The sequence below is a fragment of the Carettochelys insculpta genome, chromosome 9 (genome assembly GCF_033958435.1).
Source record: "Carettochelys insculpta isolate YL-2023 chromosome 9, ASM3395843v1, whole genome shotgun sequence".
NCBI lineage: Eukaryota > Metazoa > Chordata > Testudines > Carettochelyidae > Carettochelys > Carettochelys insculpta.
This window is the reverse complement of record NC_134145.1, coordinates 44,696,347-44,715,729: the sequence shown is the minus strand read 5'-3', so window position 1 is coordinate 44,715,729 and position 19,383 is coordinate 44,696,347. Positions and strand designations below refer to the sequence as shown.

The 19,383-nt window shown below is 45.8% G+C and overlaps 1 protein-coding gene across 1 annotated transcript in view; it reads right to left on the bottom strand.

The window, feature by feature from the left end:
- The window catches only part of KIF14 (kinesin family member 14), a 109,935-nt gene that overhangs the window by 54,192 nt on the left and 36,360 nt on the right, over positions 1-19,383 (bottom strand). The window contains exons 14-19 of the mRNA XM_075002959.1: positions 18,060-18,162; positions 17,694-17,851; positions 8,399-8,546; positions 7,544-7,696; positions 6,587-6,713; positions 5,425-5,518 (exon numbers count right to left, since the gene is read on the bottom strand). Of these exons, the coding sequence (XP_074859060.1) occupies positions 5,425-5,518; positions 6,587-6,713; positions 7,544-7,696; positions 8,399-8,546; positions 17,694-17,851; positions 18,060-18,162 (783 nt within the window). The remainder of the gene's footprint in view (positions 1-5,424; positions 5,519-6,586; positions 6,714-7,543; positions 7,697-8,398; positions 8,547-17,693; positions 17,852-18,059; positions 18,163-19,383) is intronic.

Below are 19,383 nucleotides of genomic sequence, written 5' to 3'. Positions count from 1 at the left end.
AGCTGTGAATTGAAGGTGCAGGTGGCCACTGTGAACTGGAGATACAGATGGATAGATGGAAATGTGTAAGTTCGCATTCTTTACAGAAGCATACCAGTCCCCCAGATCCAGAGAGGGGATGATGGAGCCTAAAGGTACCATGAGGAGCTTGAGACACCATAAACTTGTTGAGCTCTCAGAGGTCCAGAATGGGTGACAACCCTCTGTTTGCATTGGGAACCAGGAAGCAGAGGGAGTAGAAAAACTCCTGCCCCTGTACTAAAGAGGCACCTCTTCAGTCATTCCTAAACTTGGGGATGGTAGAACCTCTGTGAGGAAGAGCTGCTCATCAGAGGAGTCCCAAAAAAAGGACATGGGAGGGGGAGTAGCATATCCCAAAGCAATAGTGCTGAGGGCACAGTGGTCCAACGTGACAGTCAGCCAGGCCTGGAGGAATGGACAGACTGTTCAGAAAGGCAATATCCACTGGCACAGGTACTCCGATCTTGAGCACACAATGAAATGAAGCCTTTTGATGAAGATTTCAACCAGCTGTGACCAGCCCTGGAATGTTGACAGGGAGGCTGGTGACAGGAGTGACACCCGTTCGTTGCTAGAAATCTGGGCCCCCATGAAATTGGAATGGCCAGGGACTGCTGCTGGAGCTGCAGCTTAAAGGGCTTCTGCTGCGCAACAAGTGTATGCGTGGCTAAGGACTTCATGGTATTGAGTGTCCTTGAAGCTCTTGGGGTGGGTGTCGTCTGCTGAACAATCCCACCCCTCCCCCAACCCCCAGCAGTTGGGGGAGGTCCTGGGAGGTTTGTTGGCCCTGTGGAGGTAGTCCGAATGGTTCCAGCCAGGACACCAGCGCATGGCCGTGGCACATGGCCATATTTTCATATTGGGTCTGGAAGCCATTTTAATGCCCATTGTGGCTATTGGCCCCAAATATTGCGCCAGCAGGGCCACGTGAGGTGTCTAAGGAAAGTTAACAATGTCTTGAATCTGTGTATGCTACTTATATGTCTGTATCATGTTGGTAGGTAAAGTTATAGATTTTAGCTATGTAGCTGTGTTAGAAAACGTTTCAGTGCTAAGCTTCGTTATAGGAGGTGTGAACTCAGCCCCAGCAAGGGCTGGGGCTGAACAATAGGGTGGAAACCAGGTGCTCAGACACCAAATCCACATTCCAGATCTTTGGGACTTGTCAATGGAATTCAGTCCACTGATCAAGTGACCTGGGCTGAAACAAAGGAACAAGTGCATTTCAGTAATTTGAGACTGTTTACCTGGGATTCATCCAATGGCAGTTTGCCACAGCAGCCCACCTGACTCAGATGGGGGCAGACCCTCAAGGGACTATGGGAAGAACAAAGGGCTTTATCCCTGAATAGAAAAAAAGAACACACAGGACAACAAGAGTGAACAAGGGTGTGGATTTAAGTGTCCATCTTGGATTTTTTCTTGTGGTCTTCCAGGTTCCATGTCCCAGCATGTGAGCCCCAGCAGAATGGATCTACAATACTTTGATAACTGAATCTATTTAACCTGAAATGAACTTTCAGAGACTTTCAAGAATTGGCAAATATCATCACTGGCCTCCACCAGTAGTTATGACTGATGTATGTAAAGGTTGTCCCCGACTCTTTCTACAATGACAATAAAAAGTTGAGACTTACGAAAAGGCTTTGTGCGATTACTATAGAAAGCTAGTGCATGTCTAACATCCAGAGACTACAGCGCACACTTTCTATTATTACCACATGGTCTTGAAAAATGGTGGTTTACAAAAAGCATTGCTGCTGTATTGTTCACCATGACCACTACACAGGCCCCTTGCAAGTGTTGCCAGAATGCTAGACACGTATGTCTCACAGTCCTGAGTTCTTTTACATTGATATGAAGCCCCAGCTCTTGCTAGGACCACAGTCCGAATTAGCAAGTTGCCTAGGTTGGACCCTCAACCAAGTGCCGAGGCATCTCTTGCCAGGGTCATTGTCTGTTGGGGCTTGGTGATGGGTACCCCTGCACAAACCATGCTGCCTTACATCCACCAGGGGAGGGCATGGAGGATATCCCATGCCCCAAAACTCCTTGGGGGACATCCTCCACTGTTCCTAACAAGAGAAGCAACTGCACATCCTAAAGCAAGAGATGCTTGAGAGAGGGATCCCTGAAGATGGACCTGGATAGGGAATGGAAGCGAAGAAAGGAAGAAAACTGAGTAACCTGATTCTACTGGGCAGAGAACCAAGAAGTCTGAGGTGATTTGGAACCATGCATGATAAAATTGTGAGAGTTCACAAGGAGAAGATTACCAGTCTCACTAAATGGCAATCTGCCCCCAGGGCACACCTTAAAAAGCCTGGTTTGGGGCCCTGTTGCCGTTTGGCTGGGCCTTGGGTCCACCAAGAGGCAGACCTTGAGCAGCACTTTCTGCCATTTCTACCCTTGCTCCTGTTGTTATTAATTATTACTAGTACTACTACTATCATCCTGACTCTGCAGACCAGGATAGTATCTGAGGGTAGGCAGAAGTCTGAAATGACTCCTTTGTGGTGCTGGGATATGAATGCCCAAGGACTTCAGCATAGTCTGGGAGTCCTTCAAGCTATGCAGCCTGGAGTTCATGTTGAACTCAAAACAGCCCTTGGCTGGACCTCAGGCAGAATGCCGGATACCTGAAGCCAGGTATTTCTACGTTTAACTACTCCTATGGCCATAGTGTAGTCTGCGGCATCCAGGGTCGCTTGCAAGGCTGTGTGAGAGACCATCTTGCCCTCCTAATTCCTGTTTTGAGCCTGAAGGTAGGTGTTCATGGAACTTTCCCATGCCAACCAGATATTAAACATGTAGCAGCTCAACACCGCCCTGTTGATTCACCACACCAAACTGAAGCCCCCTGACAGATACACCCCTCCATCCCAAGAGGTTCACCTTCTTTGCCTCCTTATTTTTGAGGGTGGGGCCTGCCCGACCCTGGCCTTCCCTATGGTTGGCAGCATTGACCATTAAGGACCCAGGTTGCACAAAAGTATATAGGTGTTCATGGCCAGCCTGGGGAATAGAAGAGCACCTCTCAACCCCCTTGGCTAGAGGTGGGATGGAGGCCGGCATTTGCTGCAATGTTTTTGTTGTGGCACAAATTGTTTTTCATCAGGAGAAAAGCCACTTTGTAAGGACCCTCCGCCTCTGGAATTTCCACCATAATGTCCACCTCTTCCACCTGCTGAGGTTCTTTCCCAGCCTTTGAAGAAGTTCCTGGTGGTCCTTAAAGTCCATGGCTGGCAAGGACATGCCTGAAGCTCCAAACACTGCCTCATCAGGAGAGGAGAACAGGAAGGTTCATGGCACTGGGCCCTCTAGTTCCTCCATCCCACTCCCTAGGGTAACAGGTTGTCCACTGGCCCCTGGGACAACCAGTTCCATGGATGCACAGAATCAGCAGGTGGAGCTGCCACTGTGTGAGAGACCTCCATAGCTCATGCAAGACCCTGAGACGTAGAATACGCCCAAGTGGCCCTGGAGCTCTGACCCTGATGATAGGCCCACAGGGTCGAGAAGGGCCACTGCACATAGCCCTGACAGCATGAAGGCCAAGACTGCACAGAGAGCGAGTGATGACTACTCTGGGGTTGTGAGCAGTGCCAGAATCAGTGCTGAGAATTGTGGTGGGATCGGTGCCTGGATCATGACCTAGAGCTGCTCCTATCCAAAACTGAGGATTCTAATTAGAAAAGTCCTTGGGTGCCAACCATGGAGATGCCAATGCTGACGTCCCTGCTGCCTGTGTGTGGTGCCATGACAACGTGAGCCCATGCATCACGAAGCGCTTCCCCGAGCACTGGAGTGGGTGAACCACCGTTGGCACAATGAACGTCAGTGCCTGCTGAACCAGTCGTATCAGAGGCTGCACAAAACACCAATGCCATGGTCACTTGTGGTGCCACAGGTATCAGTGCAGAACCTTCCAGTGCCCTAGATGGGACTGTGGTGGCCAGTGCACTGGGTACCAATGTCTGGGTCAGGGCAGGTATTGGAGCAACATGAGTTAACCTAGAGCAACGAAGGGTCCTGTGGCACCTTATAGACTAACAGAAAAGTTTAGAGCATGAGCTTTCGTGAGTAAACTCACTTCTTCAGATGCTGGCATTCCAGCATCTGAAGAAGTGAGTTTACTCACGAAAGCTCATGCTCTAAACTTTTCTGTTAGTCTATAAGGTGCCACAGGACCCTTCGTTGCTCTGCAGATCCAGACTAACACGGCTACCCCTCTGATACATGAGTTAACCTGGCATCTGACACAAATTTGATTGTGTCTGGAGTTGAGGGCAAGTCCATCTCCTCTCTACCTCCTGGACCAGGGAGTCGATCAGCAGTGGACTCCATGGACTCCTCTGCAGAGCTGGAGTTGAGGTGCTGGAGCTCAGTGGAGGAGCCTCCCACAACCAGGGTCCTTATGTACTGGCTGAGATGGAGAGCAGACCCTGTCCACCTTCTTCTTGCGTGGCACCCAAGAACACGACCAGTGCTGAGCACTCACATCCTGTATCTTAACAGGGGTAGTGGCCCTAGTGTTTCTTTGGCACCGAAAACTTGTGCACCAAGGCCAGTGCACTGGGAGGTGGAAAGTGCACTGGGAGGTGGAAAGTGCAGAGTCTGTTGGTCATAGCTTCTCCTCCGCTGAGTTGCTTGAAGTGAAAAATCTCTCTTCATTTGGGGTCAACCTCCCAACAAATGTGGCACTTTTCTGCCTCGTACTTCTGTCCCAGACACCCAAGGCAGCATTTAGGTGGGTCGCCTGCAGGCACAGGCTTCCCACTAGTCACAAGCCTTAAACCCTATGGCACATGGTCTGGGGTGGAACACTTGGAGGCGGTGGACCCCCCCCCCAAATCAACAACCTAAAAACTATTAATAACTGATCTCTGTTACCAAAGCTGGGGAGTGTGCTTGCACAGGTAAAGGCTAAGCGCTCCTCTGACCGTCACAGCAGATAGAAGGAACTGACTGGGGTGAGGGCTGGCTGCTTACATGCACATTGGCACCACTTCAGAGGGCTCCACAGCCAGCTTCATGGGTACTCCTAGGAGGAAAATGTCTCCAACAACGGTGCTTGCAACACACACATCTATCAGAATGGACATGAGCAATCATTTGAAGAACATACAAGATCCAGGCTCTTGAGAAGCCTTGAATGTAAAATTCTCTGTTGTGTACTTATTACAAATCAGTTCATTTATAGCTTGCAAGCCCACAGGGCCTAATATGCTCATTGCCACATGGCAAAGCTAGTTTGATGAACAGATTTGAGTTAAGAAACACCATGCTATGCAAAAGTCTTCCCAGAAAAAAAAAAAAAAAAAAGAGACAAGCTCTTTCCACATCCAACATAAAAGTGTAGTTATTTTTTCACAAGTTCCCCAAGTGAATTTGATAACTCACCTGCAAAAGACTGTGTGCTTTCCTAATTTGCTGCTAATGGTATTGGCCTCCTGGATCATAAGAGAGAGTTTCATGGAATTCCATGTAGGCTTAACTAAATAAAAAAAGTACACAAGATTATGGTTGATTGGATCAAGCATCATAAAATTATTACAGACCAAAAAAAGGAGACATCTAAAGGAGTTCACTCAACAAGGCAGACTTCAAAAATTCACTGAACCCAAAAAAGCAGCTTACATTTTCAAAGGATATTTCAAACCCCTTTAAGTCATGGCATGTATCATGTCTCGATGGTTCCAAAATCAAATGCATTCTCCCTTCCTGGACTGTCTGGTTGGCCTCCACAACTATGCTGCTCTTCCCACAACACTTAAACAGTAAGATGATGGGAGAATCTTTGGGTCTGCTGATGAAGTATGCTAATGTACCTGTTTTTGTTTGTTCACCCAGCCCAACCAAATGTGACCAAAACTATCACTCCAGCCCCAGCCTGACATGCATATCTCAAGCAGAGCAAGGACAGTATCCCAGCAATAAAAATGGAGATCTTGTAATTTCAACACAACTGAGAGAAACAAGTTGGCAGAAGAGAGTAAACTACTTGAATCCCATCTCAGCCAGAACTGCAGTCATTTCCTCTCAAGAAGATAATTTAATAATTTTGAACCAGGATGCTAACTTTCTGGGACATTATAGGGGCTGTTTGGCATACTTGGCTTAATCTAATTCTTGATTCCCCCCTCCCCCACCCCTCTGCTCTCTGATTTGCTCACCTTGATCATTTTTTTCTGATTTGTTCACTTTGATTACTGATTTTCGTTCTCTATGCCTTAAATATTGAGTCTGTTCTGGTATAGCTATGGTCTGAACAAGTGGGTCTGTCCCACAAAAGCTCACCTAATAAGTTATTTTGTTAGTCTTTAAAGTGCTACTTGACTGCTTTTTTGTTTTGGTAGTATATAGACTAGCACGGCTCCCTCACTGTTACTATTCTCACAAGAAGGGTGGTGAAAACATAGACTAAAGAGATCTCTCTATGAGAAAGTAAGCCTCCCAGGAACTGAGAAGGAGAGAAAGCCTCTCCACTGCCCAACCCTACAAGAAATAAAAAATGGAATGAAAATTACACTACACACAACTTTGTCCCTACCACACCACATACTAATTATAGTTTTATTTCCATTTCCACGATTCTTTTGCAGAACTTCTATTTCTTTAGTGATTTTCTGTTTCTCAGCTTCCAGAGCTTCAAGAATCTTTGCATGACGAATAGTATGATCTTCTAAGGCCTAAAGAAAAGTAGAATAGATCCATACATGACAATGTTTTTACAAGAAGCAGAGAATAAAATGATGTGAGGGATTATTTTATCATTTGAGGGTGCACACTTGATCATCAGGTCCTCTCTGATCTGATCCCTCTAATGCATTATTTAAGCCTAATATATATTCTATCAATTTTCATTTCTTGCTCAGATGCTCACATGTATATGTTGGCACACTTATTAAAATGGACCTACCAGCTTCAAGAAAAAAAGGAATAGATGTTTCTATTTTTTTTTAAAATAAGAAAATTTATCACAGAAGCTTAAAAATGAAAGAAAACTTGTGCTAACAGTTAAGAAAAATAATGGTTTTAGTACCTACTGTACTCAGCAAATATAGAAACATAAGTTGGGTCAGAATGCAAGGTTTTACAACTATTTATACTATTTAGTACTAATGCCTCATTTTCAGGGGGTGCTGCCCAGTCTCCTTTCATGTTTTCATCCAATTGAACAAGTTTTGAAAATATTCTGGCTTCCTCGGATAGCTTCCCCAAATAGTTAGCATTCTAGAAATTGTTTGCATTTATACCTGAGGCCATCATTTTTGGTGAGCTCCTTGTTCCCCTAAGTTTCAATTATCAGCAATGGAGCCTCCATTACACAAAATTATAGCTGGCCTTATTATTTCTCATTTCCCAAACAGCTGACTTAGAGGGCAGTTCCTTAAGGTAAAAGATGCAGCTATCTCAAAAATCATTTTGGAAAGGACAATTTATAAGAGAGTTGATTAACACTACAAGGGTTTGTTTAAATATATGATAGTGCTGACAAAAGTCACATCTTAAAAATTACCTGTCTGGTGGCCAATGTCTCCATTTCCAAACGCTTCTTACTGAAATGTACTTCCAACTCAAGATGTTGCTTTGCTTTTTCCAGTTTGTGTATTTTGTCAGCACTCTGTTGGTTGTTCATTTCCTGAATTTGCTTCTTATGAGATTCTTCTCTCTAGAACAACAAATGGACAGAATGAACAGTGTGGGGGGATGGGGGTGAAATCACATGCTTCAGCTTCAGTCTGTGAGATTTACGGCAACCACAAATTAAAAGAAATAAATCCACTTTCCCAGCAATACAAAGTTATATCCCAGTCAATGAACATCCAGTATTACATCATATGGAATGTTTGCAGGGAAGTAAGGGATCACAAATTTATCCTTTTGTCACCATATACTATGCTCTCTGAATTATATAAAATCAGCATATCTTTCAAATTGCATCCTATTGGCAATAGGATTTTCCCCAAGAACATGCACATGAACAGAACAAATACAAGATAGAATGAACCCCCAGCCCCCACCCCGTCCCTCTGCTCTTCTGATTTGTCAACCTTGATGAAAAATTTTGGACCTGTCCTTTACACATTGAGGCTGTTCTGGTATGGCTGTGATCTGAAGAAGTGGTTCTGTCCCACAAAAGCTCATCATCTAGTAAATTATTGTGTCTTTTAAGTGCTACATGACTGCTTTTTTGTTTCCATGCAAAAGGATTGTATTATAGCTGGGATATTGTGTGTGATAGCTGGCCTTTCTAAGTGTTTCAAAGGAGAGGAGGTATAAAGTCTGACATTCAGTTGTTGAGGCATGAGAGACAACATGAAAATTTACACAGTTTGACACCTTTTCATTTAATTAAGCTTAAGTAACTTACCAGTTCTGCTTCTAGTGATTTTATCTTATCTTCATAGACCTTTTTTTGAGAAACAAGTTCTTGTTGAGCCATCTCTTTTGCAACCTGGATACCTTGCATCATTTCTTGCTTGGCTTTCAATCGTGCCTCTTCAATTTCTGATTCAAGGCTGGAAGTAGTGAGCAATTGAAATTAAAATGTTAGCTTTTAAACATTTCTTAATGTGTTTTATATATACATATATATATATATAAAAAAAAAGAGTTAAAAGAGTTACCTCTTCTTTAACTGATGTTCTTCGAGATGCGTTGCTCATGTCCATTCCAAGTTGAGCGTGCACTGGTTCACGCCCAGCCGCCGGAAACTTTTTGCCTTAGCCAGTAGCCATAGGGTAGGTGTGGCACCACTCATGACAAACCAATATATGCACTGCCCAAGCCCCCCATCCGCTCAGCTCCTTCTTGCTGGCTACTCTGACAGTGGGGAAGGCAGGAGGGTTTTGGAAGGGACATGAGCAACACATCTCGAAGAACATCAGTTACAGAACAGATAACTGTCTTTTCAAGTGATTTCTCGTCTCCATTCCAAGTTGGGTGAATATAAGCCAGGGCCTAGAAGGTGGGGTCGGACCCCCCCAAACACACTGCAGGACAGCCCTGTCCACCACAGCATCTCCCCGCGCGTTCTGCGTCAAAGTGTCATGTCCTGTAAACATATGAACTGAGGATCTGGTGGCCTCTGTACAGATGTCCTGGACAGGTGCCTGCGCGAAAGATGCCACAGATGATTCCTGCGCTCTCATGGAGTGTGCCCTAACTGGAGACGGAGGAACCCCCGTGAGCTTGTAACACTTCTTGATGCACGCCATTATCCAGGAGCAAATCCACTGGGAAGAAACCAGAAGGCCCTTCATCTGGTCAGCGACTGCCACAAAGAGTTGCTGCATTCTTCTAAAGGGCCTAGTCTTATCCATATAGAAGGCCAGCACCCTTCTAACTTCCAAGGTATGCAAACATCGATCCCTCGGGAATGCATGGGACTTGGGGTAAAATACCAATAGGGAAATGTCTTGATTAAGATGAAACACAAAGACCACCTTAGGTAAAAATGCAGGCTGAGGGCTCAGCCTAACCTTACCCTTGTGAAACACTGAATACAAGGGGTTCATTCAACATGTCCTCAACTCAGATACCCTCCTGGCTGAGCTGACTGCCACCAAAAACTCTGTTTTGTAACTCAAACAGCAGGAAGCAGGTAGTCAGGGATTCAAAGGGGGGTCCCCATAAGCTTGGCTAACACCAAATTGAGATCTCATGGGGGCAATGGTGCCCAAACCTGGGGCTCGACTCTTTCTGAAACCTTTTGACTATGGGGTCTGAGAACACAGAAGACGTTCCATGACCCAGGTGAAAGCCTGGTATAGCAGCTAAGTACACCCTAACTGAGGGGAGGGACAAGCCCTCCTCTACCAGACCCCGTAGGTAAAAATCAACGGGATGGGGGCTTGAGAGGGAGGTAGCCCTCTGTCAGACATGCATATGGAAAACCTTTTCCACTTAGCCAAATAAATAACTCTCATGGAGGGTTTTCTATTATTTAGCAATACTTCCTTTATGGGCTCCAACCAGGCCAGCTTCTGGTCCCTCAGCCATGGAGCACCCACTCTGTGAGGTGCAGCGACGGGAGACTGGGATGTTGCAGTCCCCGTCTTGCTGCTTCAGCAGGTCTGACCAGACTGGCAACACCATCTGCTTGTGGATCAACAGGTGCAGGAGGGTCGAGTACCAGTGCTGACGGGCCCATGCCGGTGCCACCAAGATGATCAGTGCCCCCCTCTGAGTGAATCTTGAGGAGGACCCTGTGAACTAGTAGAACTGGAGGGAACACATACATCAGCCTGCCTGACCAGGGACACTGAAGTCGTCTGCCCAGGACCCCGGCTCTGATTGTGAAATGCAGGACGTTTTCCTCTTACCGCACTGAGGTGGGAGATGAACAGATCGACCTGGGGATACCCCCACTTCTGGAAAATAGAATGAATGACCTCTGGCTGGAGAGACCACTCATGATCCATAAAGGACATGCTGAGTTGGTCCACCAGTGAATTGTGCACACCTGGCAGGTAAAGAGGCTGCAGCATGATTCTGTGCTGTATGCAGAAGTCCCAGAGCATCATGCCCTTGTGACAAAGGGGAGAGGAGCGTGCATCGTGTTTGTTGATATAGTACATCGCTGTTGTATTGTCTGTACTAACTGACATGCAATGTACTGCCAGATTGGCCTTGAAAGTCACACATGCTGGTCTGATGGCCCTGAGCTCCCTCACGTTTATGTGGAGGCAAAAGTCCGAAACACTCCAAAGAGCCTGGATTCATAGCTGACCTAGGTAGGCTCCCCACCCTCAATCCGAAGCATCTGTTACTAGGGAAAGTGAGGGCTGCTGAGGGACAAAGAGGACTCCTGTCAGGACGACCCCGTCGTTCAACCACCAGTGCAGGGTCAACAAAGTCTGTGTCAGTACCATAACCACCAAGTCTAAACTGTCTCTTACAGGGTGATATACCGATGACAGCCATAGCTGTAGAGGGCACATCCTCAATCTGGTGTGCTGTACCACGAAGGTTCACGCTGCCATGTGACCCAGCAAATGCAGGCAGCAACCTGGCTGTCGGGGTGGGAACTGCTAGGATGTCTCAGATGATGGTCCCCATGGACCTGAACCTGTCGTCCAGCAGGAACGCCCTGGTACACCTGGCATTCAGTCGTGACCCTACAAACTCTATTGACTGAGATGGGACCAACACTGACTTTGTCTCATTGATTGAGAGACCAAGGTGTACACAGGTTTGATGGAGCAACTGTACATGCTGGATCACCTGCTCCCTGGAACAACCCTTGACTAGCCAGTCATACAGGGATGAGAAAAGCTGCACCCCTTGCCTGACAGGTGCGCTGCTACCACTGCCATGCATTTGGTGAAGACCCTTGGCCACAGACAGATCAAAAGGCATCACTGTGAACTGATAATAGTTCCCACCTGCCACGCACCTGAGAAACCTCCTGTGAGGAGAGTAGATTGAAATATGCATCCTGTAAGTCGAGAGCTGCAAACCAACCCTCCAGCTCCAGCACTGGGAATAGGAGACCCGGGAATATCATACAAAACTATCTTTTTGCAAACTCATTGAGACCTCCGAGGTCCAGAATGGGTCTCAAGCCCCCACTGTGGTTTCAAAATTAGGAAATACTGGGAATAAAACCACTGTCCTCTGAACCTGGGAGGAACTTCTTGTATGGCCCCAGAACCCAGGAGAAATTGCAATTCCTGCCATAACAGGATCTCGTGAGAGGGGTCCCTGAAGAGGAACAAGGAAGGAGGTTGGAAGGCGGGTAGAAAAAGAGAACTGAATGGCGCATCCCCTCTCTACTATACATCGGACCCACCAGCGTGTGGTGACGCTGCACCACATATGGTAAAAGGGGAATAGGAGGAATGAAAAAAGTGGGGATGCTGGAGTGGGTGAGATCAGTCTGACGCTCAACTGTGCCATCAAAGCTGAGGCTTGGACTCCTGTGGGCCCTTTTGGAGGCCTCGAGGTTGATGGCCTGAACAGCGCCTGCCCGTCCTGTTCTGCCTTCTACTGCTGTCCCTTTGAGGCTGCGAAAACTGTCTTTGCTGAGGATGGGGGTTTAAATGCCTGCATTGGTTGGCAGGTGTATGCAGGCCCATGGATCATCGGGTGGCCCTAGGGTCTTTCAGACCATGCAGTCTTTTATCCGTCTTATCTGAAAATAGGGTAGGGCTATCAAAGGGGAGGTCCTGGATCATCTGCTGGACCTCATGAGGCAGGCCAGAAGCCTGCAACCAAGCCCCACCCCCAGCCCCAGCCCAGTGCATTGCCCCTCCACAGACCATAACCCTTGTGGCTGCACCTGCAGACTCCAATGCTGTGTGCAGGGCTGCTCTTGAAATCAGTTTGTTCTCTTCCACCATGGCCATGAAGTCCAGCTTGGCTTCGGGTGGCACCATCTCAGAGCCTCCACAGGGCGCTGACTGTATTATAAGCATACTTGCTAACTAAAGCCTGCTGGTTCGCAATACTTAATTGCAACCCTCTCATTGAATATACCTTCCTCCCATAGAGGTCCAAAAAGTATTTAGCTTCTCTATTTTTCAGAGAGGGACCCTGGAACCCTTGGCGTTTGCTATGGTTAGCGGCGTCCACTACCAGGGAGTTAGGTAAGGGGGTAGGGTTAACAAATGTTCATTGCCCTGGGACAGGACAAAGTACCGTCTCTCATTCCTGTGGGCCATAGGAAGGTCAGAAGCCAGCGTTTGCAAAACCATTTTAGCCATAGTGGCAATTGTTTTGATTATGGGCAGAGCCACCCTGGTGGGTGGAGGACAAAATGTCTGTGACCAGGTCCATTTCATCCCAAACCTCCTCCGCTCGAACCCTCAAGTTTTGGGCCACTCTCTTAAGGAGCTGTTGAAATGCCCTGCCATCCTCCAATACAGGTGAGCCCAATAAGCCTGCCAATGCCTCATCCAGGGAGAAAGATGATGATAGCCCTTGTGCCTCCATTTGGAGGGGGAGGGCAGTGGTGACTTGCTCAAGCACTGGGACCCCCATGAAAATTATAGGCAAACTGGGGGCACCATAGGCAGAGCTGGCATAGGCACCTGCAGGCCAGAAAACCCTGCAACAGGTGGCACAAATGGTGCCATTACCACTCCCTGCACTTGAGTCGGTGCCAGTGCTTGGGCTGGTGTCTGCTCCATTGGCACTGGAGGTACAATTACAGATGGTGCCAGCACCGAAGGGGTCCAGTCCTGCTGCGACGGTGCTGATGACAGTACTGAGGTTGACGCTGATGAGGTACATGCACATGGCTTCACAATGACCACCCTTCCTGTTTTTGTTCTGGTGTTGGTGTGCCCAGCAACACCAAACAGTGCCAAGCACGGGATCGGTGGGGCCCCTGGCACCATTACAGGTACTGCTGCAGCCTGGTCCTGTGCCTTGTAAAATGCTCACGGAGTCCAGAAGGGCCACTACTGAGTTACCTGTGAAGCTGGCGGCCAACCCGTATTGTCCAAGCAACAACTACGGCACCTACGACAGCTGTGCTGCAACCTTCTCAAGCTCCTGCTCTGTCCAGGGCTTGAGTAGAAGGTGTCCAACTCCAACACTGATTCAGAGACAGACGACCAAGGCTGGGCCATTGGAGTCAATACCGATGTGCACACCAAGGACAATGCCAGATCATAAGTCACTAGAAACTGGTCCACAATCTGGTAGGTCAGCACCAGAGCACTCGGCACCAGATATGGTGTCGGTGCTGATGTGAATGCAGGGGTTGGCGCCCATGTCATGCCCATGAGTCCTCATTGCTCCATTTCAGTGCTACGGTGCCTACCCTTTTTAGATTGAGAAGGACCCGGCACTGTCATCTGCAGCAGTCCTTGTGCCACTCGAAGTGCCTCCAGCATTGAGGGCAAGCCCAGTGCCTGCGGGCTCCCACTCCGCCCTAGCTTCAATAAAAGCACCTCCTGCCCTTTGATAGTGTGCATCAAAGCCGTGGACTTGAGGCCAACCCATTCTGACTTTGGCAAGCGATGTCTCTCACGCTTCCTCCTCTTCATCAGCACCAGAGATTGACTCCTATGGCACCGAGAAGGCAACGGTGCCTGCACCTGCTTTCGGTGCTGGGAGTCCTTCGGCAGCACTGTGGTTGACAGTGCCAGTGCACTTTGCCCTAAGCTCCTGCTGGAGATTCTTGAGGCTTAAGAGCTGCCTCCCTTAAAAGAACTTTAAGGCACTGGGCCCTATCTTGCAAAGTTCTGGTTTTAAATGCCTTAGAAATTGAACAGCAATCATGTAAGTGTCCTTCCTCAAAGCAAATCAAACAGGCTGAATGGGGGTCACTTTTGGGCATACATTTGCCACATTTTGAACAAAACAAAGCCTGGCAAGCCAGGCATTGCCCAGTGCCAAGGGGTATGGAAAGCCCTGCCCCAACCATTAGTAAAAACACAGAAACTATCAAATACTAAAACTATTTACACTACTTTAAGAACTATTTGCACTACAATAGGCTACTAGCAAATGATTTGAACAGAGAAAGCAAGAGCTCCAATGACTGGCAGAGCAGCAAAGAGGAACTGAGCTGGAGTAGGGATGTGTATGTGCAGTGCATATATTGGTTGCTATATCGGCACCACACTGGGGGGCGCCGCACTGACCTTATGGCTACTGGTTAGGGCAAAAAGCTTCCGAAGACTGAGCATGTGCAAGTGCACAACCAATTTGGAATGGACACAAGCAATCTCTTGGAGACTAATTAGCTAGCTATTCATTACTTGATTCCTTCAAAAATGAAATTTATGTCCAAAAACCTCTCATTTAGACTGGCGGGTGTTAGGAATTTTTGTAGGTTACTAATTATATGTTCTCCCTTCTTCCTGATTCTGCCCTGAGGTGAAAAAGGGGAAGTTACTCACCTTTTGCAGTAACAATGGTTCTTTTGAGATGTGTCCCCTCTGTGGATGCTCCACTGTAGGTGTACATGCACCCCAGGCACCTCTAATCAGAGGTTTTTGGTAGTAGTTTCCACTGAGCCCACACACGTGCTCTCCCTACCTCGTGGTCTGCCTCAAGGTTATCTAGCACTGCACAGGTATAAGCTACTCTCTTTCTTTTTCCCCCCCTAAAGAGCCCTATAGAGAACTCCAAGGAAAGGGGAGGAGGGTTGTATTGTGGAGCACCCATAGGAGTGCACATCTCAGAGAACCATTATTAATGCACAAGGTGAAAAACTTCAGCTCTTCTTCTTCAAGGAGCCTTCCTATGGGTGCTCTTCTGTAGGTGACTCGTAAGCAGTACTCATCACTAGAGGCTGGGACTTTATTTAGAAACAGACTCCAATCCAAAGTACTACAGAGTCCAAGATGGCATTAGGAGCCAAAACGTCTTTGATTACAATATCCTGTGAGTGTCTAAGTCACAACCCTACAGGTTGCTGAAATCAGAATGTCTGTAAGCAATGTGACACGGTAGAAAATTGACATCATGAGTACATATGAGCCTGGGATGGGAACACATGTCCTTGCTAACCATGATGTATGCAATTAAAACCCATTCAGATAGTCTTTTAGCCAGTATCAAAACTTAGAAATCTTTCTGTGGATGAAAGGACACGTTTAGGGGAACTTCTACTGTCTTTAGTCCAAGTGTTCTTCTAACACCAAGCATATGTAGAATCATCTCCCTATTGTCACAAAGTGCTTTTGGGAAGGGGAAAAAAATTGAGTAATGGATCTATTGATTTACCTGGAAAATGCAGCAGTAGCTGTGTTAGTCTGTATCTTCACAAAACAAAAAAAAAAAAAAAAAAAAAATCAGTCCTGTAGTACAGGAAAAAACAAGTCAGATCAGACAGAGGGATATGAGCCCCATCAGACTCTGACAATGGCTCATATCCCCCTGCCTGATCTGACTTGTTTTTAAATCTTTTGATACCTCCTATTGATAATGGGCCCTCTCCACCTTGCTGAACAGACCTTGTCAGCTCTGGCCCTCCCTTTTTCTGGGGCCCCACTCTTTAAGTGTCCCTCTGAAACCACCACACACCCCCACTCATGCATCTGATGAAGCAGGTCTTTGCTCATGAAAGCTTATGCTCCAAAATATCTGTTAGTCTATAAGGTGCCACAAGACCTCTTGCTGTCCTCAAAGCTACAGACTAACAAGGCTGCCTCTCCGATACTCATTGTCAGATAGGATTTGCTCGAGTAATTCACAAATCTACAGTTACACAGATTAGAAGAGCCCTACTTTAAGTCAATTAAGACTGTAGATTTCCAAATGCCATGAGTGAGGCTGGTGGATTGACAGCATGCTCTCTTATAGCAAACACAGCACCACATCCCAATTCAGCATCTCTTACTACAAGTTATACCTCTAAAAACTGGGATTCTCTGGTTCAGCAAAATCCATGGTGTGACAGAACCACAGAGGTTCATGGACCAGAAAAGCCTGTGCTGGAGCCCTCAGTGACAGCAGTGAGATGCAGCCAGGCTAGAACACTGCAGCAGCAGTGGGGGACATAGGTAGACCAGAGAGCTCAGCAAGGGACATATCTGGGGCTGCTGCCCTTGCAGATGGTAGTGGAGCCATGTCTAGGGCCAGAGCCTGCAGCCAGCAGCAGCAGGGTTCTAAGCCAGGGCCACCAACAGTGGGGTTAGCAGCAGGGGGTTGCAATAGGCAGCAACAGGGCCAGAGATAATGGGGTCCGGATATGGGGCAGAGGTAATCTGGGAGCCAGTGGCAGAAGACCTTCCCTGGTCTGGCAAGTCCCCTCTTTCAGCACCAGTCAGGTCCCAAGGGTGCTAGACATGGGAGGTCCAACCTGTACTACTTACAGCTGGATACAAAAGTTGTTCACCATCTTGGTGCTGTTGCTGCTCCACAAAGTATGGCTAAAATACTCTGTACTCCTTCACTGACCCAATCAGAGTGGGAAGAGAAAGCCTGCAACCAAAACTGAAGTGTGGGGGATTGAAAAGAAGAAGCCTGTAGAATAGACAGACAAGAAGGATAAAGAGTAGCTACAGTTCCTGGGACAGCTGCCACCACCACTACCACTTGTTATGAGTGTGCTTCTGGTGACACAGAGCCCAGGCACAGAAAAGTATTAAGAGAGCCATTGCCAACTTACTGAAATTCAAGAGGCGGTCCCTCTGCTTCATATTCACTCATTTTGAATGACATTAAACATATTATACTGTTTTTGAAATAATCCTCTATGAAAGTTTGAATTTTGTAGTGGAATAAATGCCCAATTTAATCCTTTGCAAGCAAAAAGATTCTATGTGAGAAGATGATTTTAAGTAGAAGTCATGCTTATGCAAACATGTCATAATAAGAATTATGAATCATTACATATTGTAATAAATGTTTCATGATTATTATTGCAATATAGTGTGTATTCAACTTTAAAAGTTTGCATTTTAGGAGAAGTAAAAAATGACTGTTTTCCTTCTTCCAACTTTCACTTAGTTTTGTGTAACAAAACAAAACAGCAGTCATGTAGCACTTTACACACTAACATGATTAGATAACTAATAATTTTGTTAGTCTTTAAAGCACTACATGACTGCTGTTTTATTTTATTGGAATACAGACTAACATGGCTTCCTCTCTGTTATTTTTGTGTATTTTATATGCCCATTTTTAATAGTACTTGAAGACACAGCGCTGCCTTACCAGATGAGCAGTTTATTTTTTCAACTGGAAGATGCTACAATACTTACTGTGACCTCTGTGCAACCAAAAGTTCATTTTTTGCAAATTCAAAATCTTTTGGCCCATCACATGAAGTAGTAGTCCCACAAGGCTTTTTTACTTTTTGAACCTCTACTGGATGATTAAACCTGAAATAATGGTCTCCACCAAGAATCACTCTGTCACCCTGCAAAAACAGAGACATGCTTACCATCAGTCTTTAATCTAACAATTATATAATCCACCAAAATTAGAAAAATGAAAGTATCCAGTAATCTGTCATGATAAACAATTAGAGACTTCTCAAAATTTGAAATTAACATATTTACCACTTTTGTCAGGTGTTTTCAAAGCCATGCATAAATTTATTTCTATAATAGTGATGTGTTACTTACATGATGCATAACTGTTGACTCTGAAATATGTTTCCCATTAACATACGTCTTTGCTTCTCCCAGTGGCTTAATACTCACTATACCATCAACATTTTTGATAACACTGAAAGTGAGAAACATTAGATGAGACAGTAATAGCTAATCATGAAAGAAAAAAAGTTATATAGCTTAACTATGGCTATCCACAAAATTTATGCTTTTGATAATGTGACTTTGAATCTTTTTCTCCTGCCTAAATATTAACTAAATAGTCCATGCTATTCTGTTGTTCAACTATATGAATCAACTGTCAATCATTATTTTGGAACGAGGTAAGTTTGAGTCTAAAACACACCTACTGCTATAATACTTGGTCATGGAAAACTCATGTTATACCACCTTTTTCAGGTGTTTCTATGAAAAAAAGTAAAGTATTATTGTTTCAATTTCTTGTATTTGAGGGGTGGTTCTAGGCATAATGAAAGCTGCACATTATACAACATTTCTGTAATTTGGCCAATGTACAGCTTGACCTCAGAGATGAAATGTATTTCATCTAGGGAATTTCAACCAATGTAATTCCTAACTGAGGAGAGATTGAATTCTGTGGGCTAAAAAGAAACTGCAAACATATACACTGACATTCTTATACTGAAGGCACATTTTTCTACTTCTATATGGGAAGACATACACATATTTGGTAAAAATTCAAACTATTAATAGTTAAGCATTTGTTGGATGTTAGAGTACTTGTAAATGGAAGGCAGTATTACAGGAAATCATCTTCCCCACAAAAGAAAATCTTTATGTGGGTTACCAGGATATTTCTCAGTTTATGACAACTTCTTCAGGCATGGAAAGTTCCACAAAAGATTTACTAATGTGTGTATAACACAGCTGGGGGAGTTCTATGCCACAGCATGTGCACTGAATTCATATCACCTGCAGACTTTTTTTTTTTTTTTTTTTTTTTTTTTAAAACACTTCTCTACAGGAAAACGACTGACAGGAAAACAAACAAAAGCTGCATTAGCAGTCATACACCATTACCTACAGGACATGTTCATAATTTCTGGCACCTGGAACAGTCAGCAGCAAGCTAGGGATACTACAGCCAGCGACTCCTACTCGGAGCCAGAATCAACTGCTAGTCCCAACTGGACTGGAGACAGGAGGGGACAGGACTTTCTCTTCCCTTGCATGGAATGAATAGCGCTATGTCTAACAGTCCTGCAGCTGTAGGAAGATCAGCATCCTCCCCTGCTTCCTGTCCCCATCACTCTTCAGCTCTGGATGGAGAGCTGCTTACTCATCCATCCAATGCCTGGGCATCCAGATTTCCCAT